This window comes from Epargyreus clarus, unplaced genomic scaffold, assembly GCF_041222505.1.
Source record: "Epargyreus clarus isolate Ecla_fem2 unplaced genomic scaffold, WU_Ecla_fem_2.2 ptg000008l, whole genome shotgun sequence".
Lineage (NCBI taxonomy): Eukaryota > Metazoa > Arthropoda > Insecta > Lepidoptera > Hesperiidae > Epargyreus > Epargyreus clarus.
Window position 1 is genome coordinate 7347528 of NW_027332216.1, and position 21570 is coordinate 7369097.

Here is a 21570-nt window from a genome sequence, read left to right on the forward strand (position 1 = left end):
GTACATATGGGGTGTCGTAGGATGCATCTAAATTACATAGGCTTTATTTATTAAACAGTCGGGTTTTATGATTTTGTAGTTGTTGATCGTGATGTGGATATATTCGTTTTGTATAGACGTTAGATAATAGTATAGTAATAGTATTAAAAATATTTGTTTAAATCTGATAGATAGCGTTTATCAAATTATTAATAATTGCTATATTTGTGGGCTAAAAAGACTCACTTTTACAGTACATTGATTTAGCGTCAAGAATAAAGTTACATGTAATAAACACAATAGGTGGTATTGTGGTAGACTTATAATTATATTTTCAGTACCAACCAGTCCATGAATAATTAAAAAAGCAAACTAATCACGCCATCTACTGGAAATTATTTAAAACATACACTGAGTCTATAATTATAATAGGAGTAAACAATGCAGTTAACCTCAGCATCGCAGCAATAGGAAGCAAGAAGTACTTTCTAGTATTGACCTTAAATTCTCGTCCTGCTTAGGGACGATGGCATTTCCATACTTACATAGCTCTGTATAACTTATATATAAAATTCTCGTGTCACAATGTTAGTTACCGTACTTTTCCGAAACGGCTTTACCGATTTTCACCAAATTTTATATGCATATGCAGTACATTTGAGAATCAGCTACTATCTATTTTTCATACCCCTAAGTGATAAGGGTGGTTCACCCTTAACATTTTTTTTATTTATATGGTAGCACAACGTTTGTCGGGTCAGCTAGTAATTTATTTATAAATATTGTGGTATACGTTGTAAAGTTGTATTTTTACTTCAAAGCAGTGATAGTGTAGCAGTTGAAAATCCGCTCCTCGATTGATGGGTCGGAGGTTCAATTCCCAGACACGCACCGTGATTTAACAAAGTAGTAAAGATTTTTAAAGTCTACCAATACGTAACCAGCGCTGTGGACTATGGCCTAATCCTTCTCATTCTGAGAGGAGACCCGTGCCCAGCAGTGGCTCAGTAATGGATTGACGACTACGAAGACTGTACTCAATATTATGTAACCCATTGTATTACTCGAAATTGATTATATTAAAAGCGATCGAGTCAATGCCTGACGTAAGCCATTTACATAGCCTGTATTGTATTCAAATACTTGAAATGTTTTATACATTACATTTAATATTCATTTTAGGTACCCACTCATTCTAATGTTATTTAGTCTTTGATAAGTAAAATAGAAAGATACTCCACCGCCTTGAAATTGTATGAAACCACAAAACGCTGATTTGTCTGTTATTTTTTGAATTCGTATAATATACACGTACGTACGTAAAATGTTTATATGTACATAACTAATACTATGTAATTTAATGAATAAATAAATAAGTATTTCAAACATTTTAGGGATATTTTAGCGCGGAGACGTGGCAAAACTTTATTTACGCAACAATTTAAATTCTCAAAACTGGTTACACTTTCTTGTGAAGAATGGTCTATCTACGAGTATGTATTTTACTCGTCTAAGGTATGGATAGGAAAATTGTAATTGTTCCTTTGGAGATCCCGGAGCCCTCAACGCAGCGCAGAGGACGGCCACCGGGGGGGTTTTAGTGCGGTAAAAATCCCACATAACTCGGCGTCGCTCCCACGTTGTCGGGTACCTTTTGAAGGTTTCCCCCTCGACAAAAAAAAAAGGAAAATTGTAATGGTTTATGAGGTTGTGTGCGCATTTATGCGGCGTGAGTTTTGTATTGTCTAAAGAGAAACATGGTATTTTTAGACCTTTTCCCGCAGACGAAATTTGCGAACTTAAGGACCTAACAGGAGTGATAAAAGTAAATCATGACTTCAATGATATAATGACTCATTGGTTGGAATTGATCTCCTCCCAGAGTGAGGGGATTTAGGGTAATTACACCAATGACCAAATGCGGATTAATTTTGATAATCTCGGAACACATCACAATATATTTCTGCGTTGCTATAGTAGATGATACCTTATTTCTGACACGTAAACTTCAAAAAATAACGTGCTGTAATGTGAGAGAACAATAATTGTACCATTGGTCAATGCTATTGCTGGTCTGCCACCCCGTGGTTTTAGGTTCGACCCCTTTCCACTCATGTATACATAGTAAGTTATGTATTAAGATTTTGATTGTGTGTTTCTATGGCACCCATGAGCCTAAAGCCTATTATGAGGCTATGAGTGTAGAAAGCGTTATCATTCACGTTCATCGATACACACACCTATAAGATAAGGGCTCTAGGATCGTAGGGTCGTAAAACAGATTAACACGTAGTGGCCGTGTGTCGGGGGTGAAAGGGATAATGCATTTGGTTTTTGTAATGTGCCAATAACCTCGCCCTACCTGGCGTAAGCAGGCTTAGCTGTACCTTCGCGGGAAATGGAGTTATCAATGTAACATTTGTGTTCGATTTTGCAGACTTTAGCTCGATTTTGTGAGCAAACGAGCAAGGAGTCTTAGTAGATAATAAAGTTATTGTAAGAAGATACAAGGCATCTGTACCCTTATACGTTCCGATCGGTTCTCATACAGTCACTAGGGGCGCTGATTGGAAATGTATGGACAAATACGTAAACAAATATACAAACAATCATTTTTGTAAAAACGTAAAACCTCATACTAAGGGTACTGTAACCGACTTTAATAATAGGGAAGTCCTATCTTAGGTCGGCTCCAGATGATCCCGAGAACTAAAGTGAAGCATAAGATGTAATGCAGAAATTATCATACTTCACTTACTTTAAATCACAATACAACCGTGTTTGACATTTTTTGTTATAACACAATTAGGGGTGACGATGACGTCACCAATTGAACGAAAAAAGATTGCCACCTCTGAAAAAGTTTGACATATGAGTTTTTCGTTGTATCCGTTAAAAACATACACATATATTTATCCTGACCGACATTTCAAACCATTCATTATGTTTATAGAATATCATTTCATGTGCAATTCATAGAGTATTCAGTACGTAATCGCTAGCTGGTATATTTATTTTAAAATACCCTCTTTTCAATACCCAGTGAATGAGCCAATCGAGAGTTATCGCTATACGCAAGTAGCGTTAAACATGACCTAATTTTTACAACCCAGATTTATTATAACAGAATTGAGAGAAATTATTTCCTATCTACCAACTAATCAGTTCGATTTCATATCAAACCGCGCCTACATACTAAATTACTTGAAGCGAATTGCGATTACACGCCAATTCTATGTTCCACATAAGTTAGGCTGACCGCATACTGGCTATCGTGAACGATAGTTGCGTAGGCTGCTTGTTGCTTGAGTAGTCGCTTAATCCACAGCCACTCGGGTGTCCCATTTGTTGTTTGGGCAACCGCCGAGCGACGCATTTTCAATTTTGTTTGAAAAAACTTCAACGGTTAATTGTCTACGCATCTATATAGGTATAGATGTTTAAGCTACATAGGTATTTGATGGTGACGTTCACCACAACTTACGCCCGTTATTAATTAATCTATCCCATTTTTGCCTAGATCGAAATTTGTGAATTTCTAAAAGATAAAAATTTACAAATTTCGATTTTGGTATAGTAAACTTTAGGTAGATTGATTATTAACAACAGATTAAAGCTACTTGTTACTCAAGGGATAGTTGCCAATGGACAGTCAGCCTTAATCAGACAGCAATCAGTACTAGAAAATTAGATCGATAATAAATGAAAGCGTCTATCCGCGTTCGTATAACCGGGAATCATTAGATCAAGTGTATCTCATGAAGCGGGGTATTAGTGGAAGAAGTGGCTTTGAGCAATATTTACAATGGAATGTCGTGCGGCGAGTGCCGGTGCCACACCTTGGGGCCGCGCTGCAGCATCCTTGAGGCTACATTCCTCTACCACGTCTATTTACGGTCTAAGCCCTCGATTTCCTACGCTTGTTTGTTATGCTATATTGTTGCTTATGCTATTTGGTACGTTATTCTTATAGAAATTAAACTTTTACAATGACTTTCTAACAAAATACTCAAGTATTCATTCCCTCTAAAGTATATAAAATAAATGCCAAGACCAAAAATATATAAAGCACAGAATTTCTCGAACGTGAAGTAAACATATCATTATAAAGGAGCTCTTTCCTTATAAAACTATTAATATTTTTTTTTACAATTTATTATATATAATACGAACGTTAGCCGCATTTCGTACGTTCCACTTCACATCTTCCCGATTTCTTGTTTTGAGTAAAATATTCTTCCAAAGTTTATTCATAGAGAACGGATGTGTGTCCTCTAAAACATTTCGTTAATTGACACTAGAATCATGAGTACCATATGGAATCTTCATTAGCATGTAGGTGATCTTTGAAAAACAACATTCCACTTGCGTTTATTTATGCCTGAGTCCTAGATTTCCTACGCGGTTCTATGTTTGCGCTCTAAATTAGCTTTAGTAGCACAACCTTTCCACGGCTTGTGCGAAGATTGTTGTTAAACCGCTTTAAAATTGTGTACCAACGTTTGTTCAAATGATTTGCCAAGTTAACGAACTATGTAGTTTGATTAGGTGATTAGAATTCAACACCAAACGCCGTGGCTGTAGCCAGCTACGCTGTGTTGGCATCCTTGAAAGGCCACTTTGCACTACCAATGCCTATTTACGGTTAAACGCCTCTATAAGCTTCGAAAGTGGCACATTATGTCAATTTTATGTGTTTTGTACTCACTTGATTTGTTTGATGAATCACCATTTAGCCTCCACTTTGCCGAACCTGTCATAATTTCTCTAACAATCAAAACAAAGCAATATTTTTTTAATTTAAGTAAGGTTTTATTACAGGATTAATTTAGGTTTATAATGCTTTTTTCACGTAATTATTTCTTGCTTGCTTGTATGTTTTATTGTTATTGCTACTAATAACCAATCTCTCTGCTTTTACCTACCAAAGATCCACAATACCAAGTTTACAATTTCTAGCAGAGAATCAAACTTTGAAAAGATTAATCAATATTCTAAACAGGTGTACCTACAAACACGCAAGCTTGAAAAATAACTAGTTATTTAATGCCACAAACTATAACTATGGTCTTAATGATATCTACAGACACAACAATTATTTATTCACGGAATTATTCAACTCATAATATTTTAATAGGATAATTCATGGCGATACCGTGAGATGTTAGCCTAAGTCATGTTGCCATCCTTGCCAGCCGCATTCCAGCACCAATGCTTATTTGCAAGTCCTCATTTTATATATATGTTTGTCTAATTTTTACCTACTAAAGCAGAAGTCGTCAAATTTCTATATTTGGTTTACTAAACATTGTGAAGATTAATTATTATTTAACTTTATATTACGGCCGTATACAAACTTGAAATATAAAAAAAAAACATCATGACCACGAATTTTACTTTGAATAATATGAAAAGATATAATAATAATTTACTGAATTATTCAGTTTCTTAGTCTTGTATAGAGTGTTCTTAATTAGATTTATAATAGTTATCGTGTTAAAATATTACGATAATTCATAGCGATATTGTGCGATGTTAGCTTAAGCCATGTTGCCATCCTTCCAGCCGCATTCCAGCACTAATGTGTAGTTGCAAGCCCTTATTTTACATCGCGATTATAAATCGTGACATATCGTGAATATTACCGTGTACATGACCAATATTAAAAAATAGACATCGCTACTACTAATTTTAGTTTTGATGATATCTACAGATATTTATATCATCCGAATTATTCGGTTCGTTGTCTCGTATAGAATTTACTTAATAAAATTTATAATATTTTAATGTATGCGACGCTATTTTCATGAATTATCGTAATATTACGGCGCGATATCGTGAGATGCTAGCCTAAGCCATGTTGCCATTCTTGCCAGCCGCATTCCAGCACTAATGCGTATTTGCAAGTCCTCATTTTACATCGCGATGCTAAATCAATGTTTGTCTGTCGAACAGGTTTCAGCGTCTGCTAATAGAATTATTGTTGTCCCTTATTTGAATAATTATGTTTGTTTATAATAGTCTGACAGGTGGTATTAAATATGAGGAATGTAAGGTGTCATGGATTTGTATGCTTGAGATGTGTGTAATGGAGTTTCTCTCGCCGCTTCTTCTCCATAAGTAAAATACTTTGCCAAGTGTTAGTGTGTTATAGACGTTCTAATGTTCTGTAGATAATCTACTTTGAATAAAATATTTTAATGTTAAGATTTTTTTTAATACTGTAACTGAGTCCTATAATAATAATAATAATAATAATAACCTTTTTATTTCGAGCGACTGTTGACTCATATTTGTTAGTAATACAGTAAGCTTAATTCCTATGTTAGTACCTAATCTAATCTTATACAAAAAAAACTATACTATAGCGATGTCAGAAATTAAAATTCTATATACGTTTGGGGAAATTAATATAATTAATACAAAAATTACGACGCAGTTATAAACTAATATTTGTCCGCGAAACAGGTTTAAACGTGTTTTCTAATTTGAATTTACATTTGCTTATTACAATACGGTTTTATTATATTGGAATGTGATATGGAATGTAGGATCTACTTTTGGAGACACTATATCTCAGGCATTTTATTGTAGTTACAACCGTGTTGCATAATAAAGATTTTCCGAAAAATTCTATATATTTTTTAAATATTGTAATTATTACAGATAATATTGCGTCTTCACTACTAGCTTACGTTGATAAGACCCTTGAAATTGACAAATATTTTCAAATTGTATCGCAGAAACAAAATATAGTTCATGTATGTTTGTAACTGTATATTAATTGCAAAATCATATCGTCTAACTTGCATAAAAATTCCATTAAAATTTGGTCAGCAATTTCAGATAGGAAAAAGGTTAGAAAACTGTTTTTTTTAAATTATTAACAGGAAAATAAGAATATGGCCATCGATGGGAAAAAAAATATTATACGACATCTGACCTATAAATTAATATCCCAATCATTCTTATAAATTTACAACTACGTATTTCGTGCAATACTTATAGATGGATACCTCCAAGTTCTACAATTGAATTCAATTCCAATTTCCTTGTTTCAGAACATCCTGGACAAGTTCAACCCAGGTGCTCGGCAGATGATAACGGCCGGGAAAGCTTATCTCAAAGCTTTACATGGTAAGACTTTTAGTAGTTTTCTTACAACGATTTTGAACACGAAACTTGTATTATTTCAAAGTAGTAAAAGATAAAATCTTGAAAATATCATATAGGATTAATTTGAATATTTTTTGTTTTTGTGTACATTTTGATTATGTATACAGATTCTAATAACGTTATATATACATTTAAAGGAATATAACTTTAGAACATTCGGTTGGCTGATATTTGCCATTGCCTCGGAAAAAATAAATATGTGCGATATAGGCAAAATTTTGGTAAAAATATAACATTCATTAATTGATAACACAAACACTGTTTTCCTTCAAAACATAAAAAAATGAAACATTTTGATTCACTTTATTGTACATACCTACTATGTATCTATTATATACAGTACACGTTGTTTAATGTTTAGAAAAAATAACCAGAATTTTAAAAACACATTGACACTTGCTTTACCCACTAAGGTACTACCACTAACATATCTAAAACAAAAACAACAGATTTAAAAAATGCAGTGATTCAGCTTTCTCTACTAGACAATATTCTACTAGAATCCCAACTGCATGCACTCAATGAGACATGAACAATTAATTTATATACGGCGAGCCAAACTGCATCTATATGCAGAACCTTAGCTTGGCGCGGAAACTGGGGCACAGTTTGTGCCAAATAGTCTCTGTTGGCTTATCTAGTGGTACGCTACCAGCAATAAAGTTGGCTATTGTGCTGCGCTAGACTTGCTTGAGGTTTTAATTTGATGCTTTGTTCCGTTTGATATGTATGACAAGATATTTGTATCGGATGTTTTGGGGGTTTATTTTCTATTTGTTTGGTTTGCCAACTATTGTTACGCAAAGTATTTTGTAAATTAGGTTATTATAGGAAAACACATCATACGAAACAAAACAAAGGGTATCGAGTTCGATGCCCTTTATAATTATATTTGCCGATATAATTATATTTTTACTCAAGTCTTCAAAGAAAATATCTTTGAAAGTTCCGAAACATACTAGACCTGAAATTCTTTGAGTGATGTCATTTTACAAAGTTAATTGCATTGCAGATATATTGGAATTTTCAGTTAATTGAGGTCAGCAATGAAAATAAACTACATATTTCGGATTACGAAATACACTAGTTTTAATGTTGATGAAGCTTTAATATTCGAATATATAAGCACCCGACGGTAGTTGGTGGCTAGATTTGAAGTAAATTGTGATATATCTAATATTCAAATTGGAATGAGGCAAAGCACAAGTGATCATCTCTTTGCTCTTATGTGTTTTTTGAAGGAAGTTTGAATTTACACATGAAACCAAAATTATCAACTAACACCTGTTCTTGGTAATCATTCTACCCATTTTTTCTGGTGACCATATAAGTGATATAAAATTAGATAGATTGAATATCAATAACAGGCATCAGACGTCTTCTCAGTTCCACGTCATAGTCTACTAACGCATGTACTCGTACCTATAAAGGTACGAGTCTCAACTGTTTGATTATTTAAATTCGCAAATGTAGCATGCTGATGAACTAGATAGGTAATTTTTAATACTTGGTAGTATGTGAATTCGCCACTTGCCGCTGGCAATTATTGAGGACTATTATATATAATAATAAATGATATATTCAAAGACGTGACTTTAAATTTATTGTGTTCCACACTAAGATACACACAGGCATACGCGCAGGTGCACACACACACACACATTCGCATACGCACAAGTACATCCCATTCAGAACAAAATGTAAATTGATTATATCTTCCTAGAACAATTTGCGTTTCTGACCGATTTGATGACCACGCTGCCGGGCGGTTACTACAGATAAATTAGATTTTGGATTAGCAGTCTGTTTAGTTATCTTGGTAGAGGTGTTTGGTTCCTTGGAACTGATAGTATAGGACGGCCTTCTGCTAAGGTGTCAATGATCTGTGTCTAAGGATCTTAAGAGGGGCCTGTGTTCAACAGTTGGTTACCTAATATATGCTCAATATAATCATAAATTTTGATCATAGGTGCGGCTGCTGCTTCTCGCCTTTACGTGGATGCGGTTGGCAAACTTGGACGCCAAGCACAGCAGGGAACATGGGGAGGATGTGCCGATATAGGTGAGTTTTGACAGAAACTATTAATTAGTGATAAATAATTATAATAGCAGATTTCCTTAACGGCAAGACGGCTCAGACCTGAATGACTAAATTTCCTGTTACGGATGAATGGATGAATCATAGGTCAAGTGATGTTGTCATGAAATTATTTAAGGTCTTCTACTCAAAATATTCGACATGAGATGATGATGATATGAAACAAATAACCAGTACGTTATCTCAGAGAACCATGCTGGAACAGCGTAGTAGACATGGCCTCTTTTAATTGTGGTGAAAAAAACATGGATCCATTTCTAAAACATAAGCCTGATCGCTCATTGGCCACTATCGCTCAAGCGATAATTACTAAAGCTGCCACTTTGTCGCGATTGCTTCTAAACAATTGCCTACGCCACCGTCGCCTGGGTGACCAATTTATTGATTGAGCGACTTATGAGCGGTACATACTAGATTTTATTTGAAAAGTCGATTTCTTACGCGTCTGTTTAGACACATAAGCTGAGAAATAGTGGTTAAACTGCTTGACAACAGTTTTAATAGCTGGGTTAACCACTACTTAATTACTTCAATTGCTTAAGCAATAGTAGTCAATGGGCGGTCCGCCTTAATCTGTAATAATCAATATTATGTATTCAATATACAGATCTTATTTGTTTAAATAAATAAATCGTACATTCAGCAACTAAAACCTAAATACAAATATTGGAACCTCGGAGCTATGTCGCTTGTGTCGCAAGAGGCGTTGAAACCAATCGGCTGATGAAAGGGCATTGCACAGCCACGCCTGACTAGGCAATAGAACATTACTACACTGTGTCATTCCCAATAGATGCAGACCTATAAAATATGGCTAACTTATTTGCAATTTTAATCTAAGTTGCCGGGAGTAAAAGTTGGTATATACGAATGGTTGAAACTACGATTGAGAATATGTCCTTGGTGAGAAAAATTGAGAAACAGTTCTAGAATATAAGAGGCACTTTTTAATGTTGATACATAATACAAAATTGGCAAGTAATACTGAAAAAATTACATAAAAAATATATTTTTAGCAAAATAATCCGGCTAAATGTTCTTCGCAATTAAGCTTCCTTATGTCTATGTTTGAGTATCCTTATTCTTAAAAAAATAAATGTGTTGGTTCAAGGAAGTTCGAGTATTTTATTTTTATCCAATTCACATGTTCATTAAAATATTCTTGTTTTACTGTTCTGTTTACATTTCTCCTACTTCGCACTGGGGAGAGAATTTTCCCTATATAATATAATATAATATGTCCCTTCATATTCGTTCGTTCATATCAACACACTTGACCGTGTCCGGCACGTGCCTATTAACTGATTCTAAGCAATGTGTTTGTCGACGTCAACATAACAGAGTAACAATAAATATAAATACCTGGTATAGTACAATATTATTTTGACTCATGGCACGAATCCGAAAGTTTCAATGGAACATATACGACACGTGTCGATTCTGTAACATCAACGAACCTTTATTTGTATATTTATAAATACTATACCTAAGATATTGAAGTTTAGAACTAAACATAAACAGTGCTGATATAATCAAAATTATTTCCAGGGACTGCCCTTATGAAAGTCGTGGAGGTGTACCGAGAGATTCAAGATCAACAAATGAATATTGTAAGTTATGTTTATAATATTTGTTGATTTCTACCAAGATCGGTTAAACTGATATCTAAGTATGAAGCTGATAATGGGTAAATAAACGTCTTGATTTAAAATTTTGTTATCTCTAAGTTTTTTTTTTTATATAATATAGGAGTAGCAGACGAGCATGCAGTCCACCTGATGGTAAGTGGCTACTGCCGCCCATGGACATCTGTAATCAACCCCAGATAGGACTAGATATTCCTACCTAAGGTCGGCCACAAATGCGCCGCTACCCCTGAGGACTAAGCTGGAACGCCTCGGAAAAGTCTGTCTCCCTAACCACACCCTTCAAACCGGAACACAGCAGCGTCTAACACTGCTGTTATTAGGTAAAAATAGGTGTGGCGGTGGTACCACCGGAGTCGAACCACAAAGGGTTCTACCACCTTCTAAGTACAGAGTGGGATAGAATTGTGTTAACTACTTAAACCGTGACAACTAGATATAATACTTGAGGTTCGATTACCGCTACACCTTTTTCTGCTAAATATATACTGACTACATAAGGCGTTCCGAATTAGTCCTAAAATTGCATGAGCCCCGCCTCAGCACTTTGTCTGGTGTTTTACATATTATACAGTTTTCGCACTTCACTACTCTCCACCATAATGTAATACATGTTTCATTTCTTTTAAATAAAATATTACTATAAGAGTCTTTGCAAATCGTTAAACTTAAGCTGATATTTGGTGTTCATTTACGACTTTAAACACGAATTTGTTAAAATTAACCAATTTAACGCAAAATATTATGACAATGTATCTAATAATGAGCTTTACTGAAAGTGGGTCCAACTTAGCTTCAATACATTACGTAACTATAAAAAAATAAATCTGCATTTTTATTAACTCTTCCTAAATAACTTTAGAGCTGTTTTATATTTTTAACATTTTCATCCTACTGTTAAATATGCTCATAACTCATCTAAATAAAACGTAATAAAAACCGTACGTAAATCCTTTATTAAGACATGAAGTGGCAGTAAGAGAATTCGTCCCATAAAACACCTGTCATAAAAAGTTTTTTATTTCAATTTTTTATTTCGTAGCTGGCTATAATCCGAAATTTTTTTTTTTTCATACAGCTGAAGGCGTTCTACGTTGATCTACTGGTCCCTTTGGAAACGAATCTAGAGAAAGACACCAAGGTGGTACAGGTCAGTAAATTTTGCCTTTTTTAAAATCAAATCAAAAATCCTCTATTTAGATTATATTAGATTACAAGGTTTCGTGACTCTCCTGGTAAGTTTATATAAACCTGTGGTAGTTTAGGGTGGTAGTTAGTGGTGCTTTTTGCAAGGTGTGTTTATAGATATGCCTATAGATTTGTGTATTTATATTTTGTACATAGAATAGTTTTCGTTTATTTTAAATGACATCTGTTATAATTACTGTATTGAACGATGATCTTAAACTTAAACTTAAACTGCACTGAAAATCGCATAATGAAATGTGCAATTAAACCGAAATGGTACAAAACTAAAGTGGAACAATATCTAGTAATACTAAGTCGACGTTCATTTATTTTCAAATCAATAGTTTTTATCTGTGCTATGTTGTTTATACCATTAAATTGTTAGATTATTAGGACAGCATCTGTTGCTTTGTATTGACTACTTACAATCGATCTCTTCTTAATGTTTATTTCCTAACTCTAGGTTGAAACAAATGCTGTGAAGATACAAGGCCACCTTTTGTTTTTTACTGTGTTTAGTTCTCATATGGTCTTGTCTTTCTTTGGTATACAATACAGTACATAATGAAGTAAATTAAAACATCTGAGCACAAATATACTGGAAACTTTTTTTGGAATATAATTCGGCTTGAATTTCGACTCTTGATTCTTCAATCGATTTTATACAAATTAATACAGCAATCCATAGAATGTGCTTGCTCCAAGTTAGATATCCAGGAATCATTGACAGTTATAGTATTATTCGGTTCCTGCTTAGTTCAATGTTAATAGTGCTTTGAGTTTGGTAACCATACACCTTCGAGATTTCAATTTAGTCGTATATTATGATAGCATGCTGACTACTGACAAATATGCTTGGTTTCATCCAAGCATAGTTGTAAGACTTAAAATAAGGTGCTATTTCGGTTAGGTACTTGTACATAAACCATTTTTACACAGAAACATCCTTACGCGAAAAGATATCCCAAAGTTTACGAATCGGTTTCACTTTCACACTCAACTTCCGAGATCGCACCTTTTCTCAAAAGAAATACCTATTCCTCGATTTACACGGATTGTTTACTAGACGGGAACTGGATTCGAAGTTCATATAATCTAAAGCGTTTCGTTTATCCCGATAAGAATTTCTATTAAAAAAGTTTCCCCCGAATCGAATGGCCTATAGTCATACCTACGACTTCCGACCCCAGTCAGCCTACCTTTTTAATTTCGCTCCGAATTACCACGGTGGGAATCGTAATATAAACTTTCACACTTTGTCTAAATAACGAGTATTGCAAGTTTAGATAAGAGGGCAATTTTTGAACAGGGATGATTCTAATTTTAGAACAAGAACAATTTCGGTAATTTTAAAACCAGGTGTTTATCTATATTAAACATGGGGATGATTTGCGACCGAAAGGTGAACTACGTGGTACGGGGAGGGTTGCAGGATCCATTCCCGAACGTGTAAATGTTGAAATTTTATTTTTGTTCTCGGAATTTTGATATTTAGTTATGCCAATATATATTTCATTGATATTTGGTTAAACGCGCTCGCATACTAATAATTCCTAATCAACTACCTAAATAATAATAATAAGTGAGAAAGAATAAGAAAAAGAGATCCACTATCTTCTATTACTATATTTAAGAAAGACTATCATATAATTGAAATATCTATTTTGTAAATTTTTAATTTTTAATGTATTATAAACTTCCAACAAAGTTTTATAGAAACTTAACCAATAAAGCAATCACTTAAACACTAAGATCAAATAGGCTTTAAATTATTATTTGGCATATTATGTGTACCAGTAACAAAGCTGACTATTTCCTACTAAGATGGCTTAAACGCCACTCCTTAGAAAAACACTCTTACAAAACTTGTACTAAATGCTGTTTTATTTTTAGTCGGAGCAAAAGAGATTCTTGCAACAACACAAACTGCGTTCAGAGAGCTACAGCAAGGCGGCTGCTACGATCAAAAAGCAACGAAAGAAGAAAACAAACGCCACTAAAGTCGGCTCAGCCATGGACAAAGAGATGAAGGTAATTTAATTGATTTGTCAAGTATCAAAGTTTATTATGGACTCGCTTTAAAGGATTTTGGTTGCCACTTCAACGAGATTTAAGGGAGACTCGGTTTCAATTATTTTGTGTTACGGTTCTTAAATTATTTTATAGTAGTTAAAATAGAAATATGGCAATATGAAATTTGTTTTTAGTTTTAAAATACATTTTCCGTAATTCTCACATAATTTTCTTGAATTGTCACAATAGAAATGAATCAATTCAGTCAATCAAAAATACACTTAATATCATAAACTCTAAAAACTCGCGGTTTTCTAATCGCTCCGTATATACATTATTAGTCTGATATTAATGAAATATTATACTCGGTATTCTCTTATAGAGCATAATACTATATCCATTATTTAAAAATCAACAATATTTCATCAATAATACCGTAGACTTATTTTTTCGCTATGCTATCTGATTCTAATATTGATCCTGAATCCTTCATTTTTCATACGCAATCTAAGCCGCAAGCGACAAAACCACCATTCTCCTAGATATTACAATTATTATTCATCACGATACAATAATTTCTTTGTAATACACAAAGTAATAAAAATATTGGCGTTCTATCAATACCAATAATGTCTGAGATTGTTCCTCATTCGGAATACTAAGCATCCTCCGATCGAAGATTTATTAACTTGCTAATAAGATTAAGATTGTTATTTTTCCCACTCGTTTCTTGTTTACTTTATACGTTTGTTTATTTCGTATATTAATTATTCATCCCATTTCAGAGCATGCAGATATTGGAGGAAGAGAAAACAAAATTAGACGCATTTTGTGAGCAGAGCTTGAAGAATGTAAGTAGAGATACTCGTACATTAATACACAATTTAATTTATTTGCGGATGTCATTTTTTTGCGAAATTAATTATTTGTATGTGAGTTTATCCTAACATATAATGTAACTTAAGAAACATGATGTTCAAATATTAATATAAGATAATGATAAGAAAAACATCCCGTTGTCTATTTGCTGGATATTCTCTGTTGAAGTTATGTTCCAATCAAGTCGAAAACAATATTATAAATGACAATTCGTAAGTGCCCTGTTTAAAATAAATACACTTCATTCATTTTAAAATCGCGTACTTACTTAACCAAGTGCTTACATAGCACACCATTTTATATTTCTACTTGACCTGTACACGTGAAGTAATGTTCAACATAAACATCAAAACGCACTCCGTTCTCACATACATTATATACATTATTGTAGGCGATGACTCAAGAACGTCGGCGTTACGGTTTCGTGTTGGAACGACAGTGCTCCCTTGCGAAGCACTGGCTCGCGTACCACACAGCCGGCGCGGCCGCCTACAACGCGGGCCTCGACGAGTGGCTAGAAGTGTCTCGCACTAGAGAGTTCCTCCCGCCTAATGTCGAAGCCATGTTCGTGAGCAGAATGAGGGTAAGCTTAAACGACTAGGTCAAGGGAACTGTTCTTTTATAAAACTCGTTTGGCGGTCACCTGAAGCATTGTACATATTATAAATATTCAGCACTTTCAAGCAGTGTATACGAATGCGAATAATTTTGCAATGACAATAACAATTTACCAAATTAAATTAACAAAATGGTATCAAATTTTCATACTCATTCCATGTTATGCATACGTGAATGTAATTACTGTGTTAAATTTGATTGAATAATGAGGTTTATATTTGAAAACTATATAAATTCTAAAGCCATGTCTAATATTATAATCGTTGAAATTCAAACAATGAACGTACTGCCTTATTGTAAATATGTCGAAATTTCTTATGACGAAAGTTATTTCACCTAATACAAATTTACATAACACTTAAATTAATAAAGTAAATGCAGTCACGTCAGGTAGATAAAAACAAAATAAACAGTAAAAACTATTTACAAACTAGATTTAGGTACTTGATGTACCTAATTCTAGTTTGTAACACATAACAAGTGCGAAGTACATTCAATACACAAGAGTTCAAATTAAAAATCGAGCATTGATCACAAACATTCGATCACAAAGTACCTTAAGTAAATAAATGCTTAGCAAACCATTCCACTCAACAGCAAGTCTCATTCTGGGCTGATGAAGACGTATACGCTAGTCCACGCAACGGAGACGACGACGACCGAGCATCAGTCGGTTCAGCTTTACGAAAAACACGATCAGTCGACGCCTCATGCCTCGATGTGAGGTCCATTGGAGAACTTGCATCACCCGCTCAGGGATTATCAAGGGCCAAATCCGATTTCAATCTACAAACGCTCCACGCTGTTGATCATGGTAAGGAATTTGATGAAAGCTAGCAATATTCTTTAAGTTTTAACCGAGTTTTGCAGTCTAGCATACAATAACATTTTAGATTTTAGAATAGCAACACTAGTGCTTTCACTGTTAAAGGCTACATATCTCGCTATTCATTAATGATAATAAGGAAAACTTTTTAGTAATACTCGTAATAACAATTTCAGAGTGCTAAAATAATATTAAGAACAATATTTTGTATTTGTAGTTATAAAGGTCCAAGTAAGAACTACTTTTCCATAGTTGCCTAAAAATGAACCATTTACAGATACTGACACCCGTACATCTACCCGTCCATCATCACTGGCGCCACCCACGTGCACGTCACGCGACCCGCCTCTCGCCCGAGCGTTATACGCGTACGCTGCTGCCGGTGACAACCAGCTGAGCTTCCAGCAAGGAGACGTACTTGCTTTACTCGGTGACAGAACAAAGGGATGGCAGTATGGAGAAAACTTAAGGACCCACAGCGCTGGATGGTTCCCATTGGCTTATACTGAGCCGATACCTAATGATGACACGGGGTAAGTAGCTTATATAATATAATAGCTAAACATTATTAATTAACATATTTTACTAATAATATGTACTTTGCAGAACAATTCGTTGATAGATTACAATGGCTCTGCCAAGGAATAAGGCGGCCTGGAATAGGAATGTCTGCATATTATACTGTTCTGATAGGAATTATTTGTATGAGATATACTAAATTACATCTAAACAAAATCTTTCAACTAATTCGGGTCTTGCAATATTGTTAGTGTATTTCCATCGGATGTAGTGACCGCTTAACATAAGATGGGTTGCATAATGCGACAACTATATCCTTAAATACATATTATAATCTGTACAAGACCATCATTGTTAATATCTTTGTCATATTTCAGCGGAAGCTCACCAGCTCGTTGGAGCATGGCGCAAACGCCAAGCGAAACGCCGCCTCCAGCTCCCATTGCCCACGCGCAAGTGTCGTCGAGCAACACAACGCCACACACACACTCGCATCCCCCTGCGCGCATGTTCGGTGATACTGTCACTGCTCATCATGTTTCTAAGGTAAATATGATGACGTACTTGGTATGTGCGATTTTTGATCAAGTGTCTGTCTAGCGTGGTGATACAGTCACCTTACCGATAATACTGCGAGGGTTCCGGATTCGATCCTCAGCTAGATATGTAAGTGACGAACTTAGATTTAGATATATTATCTGGGTCTGGGTTTCTGTGTATTCATTTTTGTGCTAAAATTGTAAAATGTGTATCCTAGGGTCGCCTGGGTACCAACTCACCAGGGCTACCCCCAACTCTGCCGGCGCCATCTCCGAGTGCGCTGAGCTCGTCAGCCAGCGCGACTTTCCACCCATCGGCAACACCGTCAGCTACCAGTGCTATCAAGAACTCTACATCAGCTGCCAGTTTTACAACACACGCCGTGATAGAGACGAGGAGTTTCGGTCCACAGACTCTACCAATGCGGTCCCAGGTAAGCGCCAAAGTTTCGCTGTGTATAAATTTACATATTGTTTCTGAAAGCTTTAGTTGTTGTTGGTTATAAAACTTGTATCATGTGTTGTTTGATGTTGCCTAATTTATTATACAAAATAATATAACAATATTAATTTATGATTCTACAAGTACTATAATTTAATAGATACTTTATTTAACACATTTTTTCAGTATTTATCAAAAGTGTCTTCTCTATTGCAGTTGGCTCAAAATAAGGCAGCCCCAGCCAAAACTGTGGTATCAGCCGTAGGTGCAGTTGGCAATGTGTCATTACACAGCTCCAATGATTCAGGTTTCTCAAATGAACCTCCACCACAACCAGATGTAGATTATAGCGACGAAGAAGCCCAACGACATCGAGTACCCATCAGGTATGAAGTAGAAAGATAAAAATGTAGTGTTATTACGTGCTTCATATTTTCTGTTGCTTTCATTTTTGTTGATATTATTTTTTATCGCTATATTTTTATTTCATTTATTTTCGTAGTAAATCCGCTCAACTAAACAACGAACGTAAAGCCTACATGCTAAAAACACAAAGCTTGAAACGAGGTCCAAAGCCAAATAACAACACAACCAATGGATATCTTACTGACGATCAACAGCTGCTTCTACGTAATATGTTAGAAATGGATAAGGACTCTCAAAAAGTCAAGAGAACTAAATCATTTTGGAAATTTGGCCGCACTACCTCTGAGGAGATAATGGAAGGCATGTCTCTATGGCAACATCGCGATATTGTGGATACTGTTCCAGAATATAAGAAGAAGCTTTTTGTTAAACTGAAAAAAGAATTGCGACCAGCTCCCGACATACCTGATCAAAGGAAATCGAATGGTCCCGAAAAACCAGCGTCCACAGAAAATATTCAAACACGTTCACACGAAACAATTGATAGGAAAGATGTAAAGATGAATGGTGGAATTCGCCAGGCCAGAAGTTTAGGCTCAATTAACAATGAGGAACGTTTAGAGAAAGGAAGGAAAGGCAACGATAACTACAATCAAACTCAGATAAACAAAAAGAGCATGTCTGAAAAATCCATAGTGGAAGAAAAACATGATGAATTTGTGCCTAGAAATGAATCTAGGCACTCTGACTTAACAAACACGAGCACTATAAAAACTAATTTCGAAAACAGCTTTTACAATGATGAAAATGGCGAAGGTTTTGTAATGAAAACAGTGAAACGAAGGGAAATCTTGCAAAGGTATGATAACGATAGCAGTTCTGATGTTAATTCCATCGCCTCAAGCACTGATCCCTATGATTGTATAATAGTTGATGACCACATGACATCCAAGAAGCAACAGGAGTTAGATCGCCGCCGACAAGCTCAATTATTAAATGATGAGGTGAAAAACAAGAAGGAAAATGCTTACATGCCGGAATTCGAAGAAATTGAAGTAACTCCAATCAAACCTCATGTACGTGCTACAATAACATCTGATCAAAATAAGAAATCGTCCCATGAACGTACACCACCTAAAATGGAATTCAAGACCTTTAAAGACAACTCCAAGGAAATCAAAACATTCTCAGCGTCTTCTGAAACATTAAAGTACAAAGATGGACACCATACCGATCGGTATGGAGTTCCTACAGAACGTAACAACAATGACGTTCGTAATGAAGATGCTTATAACGGTCATGATGAAGGAACTTTAAAATACAAAAAGCGTCCAAGTAACGAGGAAAAGAATCGTCAACATTTCGAAAATAACAATCACAAAGAATACCCGCAGGCTGAGAGTAGAAACCAGAAAAAGGAACCAACAAGAAACTTTGAAAACAGAGAGCCCAGAATTGACTACTCCTTAGATAGACGGCATGTAAGAAAAGATTTCACAGATTCTAAGAGCAGAGATGCGAGGCCGAGGAACAGGATAAACAGGAGCTATGATGACAGTACGTTACAATACAACGGACGTAAAGAAGAAAGGTATTATGAGTCAAATATATCTTACTTCAGTGACCAAGAGAGACGTGCATCACGATATGATTATGAGACAGACTCCAAAAAAGCAGAAAAATCAAAGATACGACAGGAAGAGGCAAGACTTGAAGCAAGACGGTTTATGGATCGCAGGAGTGAGGGCCCTTATAGTGAGTCAGATGATCAAAAATTCAATGAAGCGTTGAAACAACAGAGACCACAACTGCTACCACGTACAAAGCTACTCAAGCGGCCCTCAGAGGCAACTGAATTACCAGAAGAAGGCCATACATTTGGACCGTGGTACGATCTGTGGGGTCGAGAAACTGCCATGTACAAGTAGTATAGTATATTAAGTGTTCTTTTTATTTTTGTTAAATATTATGTTTATTTTAATACCGTATTCAATACCATTGAAAGACAATTGATTTCATTTATTGACTACACCGCATATATTTTCGTTTGTATTGTTTTGGCTACTACATTAATCTTTTGCCTAAAGATGTTTGTTAGTACTCGTAATATTCGTATTTGCTCGCATTAACATTCCATTACCGCTACACGTAGTCATTTATACTAATGTTAAAGTAGTGTAGATATTATATTTTCTACATTTTTGTTGTTGTTATCGTTACGCCTTTAATTTTTGGGGTTACAAGTGGGAGTTTTTATTTAACCATTTACAAATAGAGATTTTATGATACTCTCGTAATTATATTTAGAATGTAAAGTAAGTTATTGCTGGTTACAAAGAGCTTTAAGCATCTTACAGTTAATTCAACCCAGTGACAGATATATTACAAGTCGTAAGATTAAAAAAATCACAACATGCTGTTAACAAATTATTATAAAATCTTAAATCAAATTAAACTATCATTCAATTTGCACCCAATTTTTCAATTTCATTTAGAAATGAAAGTAGCACAGAAAATTCATCCTAATTTTCCACATTTAGTCCTTTAAAAACGAGTTTTAGTGGACTTTAACGCTTAAAAAGTGATAAAAGAGTCAAGTACGTGCTCAGGGTACGTTGACGTAACATGTTCCACATCTTTTTTCAGCAAAATGTTCTTTACAGAGTGAGCTCGTTAAATGTGAATAGATAAATGCTTTAGTAAATCTATCACTGGGATCTTGTATGTAAATGAAGCCCTTTGCGTTAATTGCAACGATTTTTGATCCTGATTTTATCACGTGAAATATTTCGTGCTATAGAGCATGTACTGGGGAGTATTGTCGTTGTTACGTTTATTTATAAAGGTAACGTTATAACGTTACATTTATCTAATATTTCGTTATAATTTTATAATGAAAAAATAGAATATATAGAGCACACACTTTATATTACGCATGTGAACAGTATACACGTATGTTTATTTAAAAGTATATTAACAAGGTCGTTGCAATTAACGTGGATGGAAATTGTGTTTAAATTCGAAAAATTAAACGTTATTTGAATGAAAATAGCATAATAACGTTATAAACTGAGATATATTTTTTAACGCAGGCCACAACAATTCGCAACAGTGAAACTAAGAAAAGCGTTAACAAACGATCGATCGTCGCCAGCCATTGAATAATATTTTATATAGTTATTTTGTTAAATAAATATATATAATAATATATTATGTAAATTAGAAATCATCATGTATTTTGTACAGTTAAATATTCATAGTTTAAGAAAGAAATATATCAC

The 21570-nt window shown here is 34.7% G+C and overlaps 1 protein-coding gene across 4 annotated transcripts in view; it reads left to right on the forward strand.

Moving 5' to 3' along the window:
* The window catches only part of IRSp53 (Insulin receptor substrate 53 kDa), a 298284-nt gene extending 277873 nt beyond the window's left edge, over positions 1-20411 (forward strand). For 3 of the 4 annotated variants that reach the window (XM_073075851.1, XM_073075850.1, XM_073075852.1), the window contains 13 exons: positions 7041-7116; positions 9125-9217; positions 10802-10863; positions 11978-12049; positions 13981-14118; positions 14886-14951; positions 15371-15562; positions 16195-16411; positions 16701-16956; positions 17320-17488; positions 17700-17915; positions 18140-18309; positions 18426-20411. In XM_073075851.1, coding sequence (XP_072931952.1) covers positions 7041-7116; positions 9125-9217; positions 10802-10863; positions 11978-12049; positions 13981-14118; positions 14886-14951; positions 15371-15562; positions 16195-16411; positions 16701-16956; positions 17320-17488; positions 17700-17915; positions 18140-18309; positions 18426-20217 — 3519 coding nt within the window. In that variant the 3' untranslated portion in view covers positions 20218-20411. Of the gene's footprint in view, positions 1-7038; positions 7117-9124; positions 9218-10801; positions 10864-11977; positions 12050-13980; positions 14119-14885; positions 14952-15370; positions 15563-16194; positions 16412-16700; positions 16957-17319; positions 17489-17699; positions 17916-18139; positions 18310-18425 lie in introns of all 4 variants that reach the window. The other variant, XM_073075853.1, reaches the window with a different exon arrangement.
* Positions 20412-21570: the final 1159 nt, after the last annotated feature.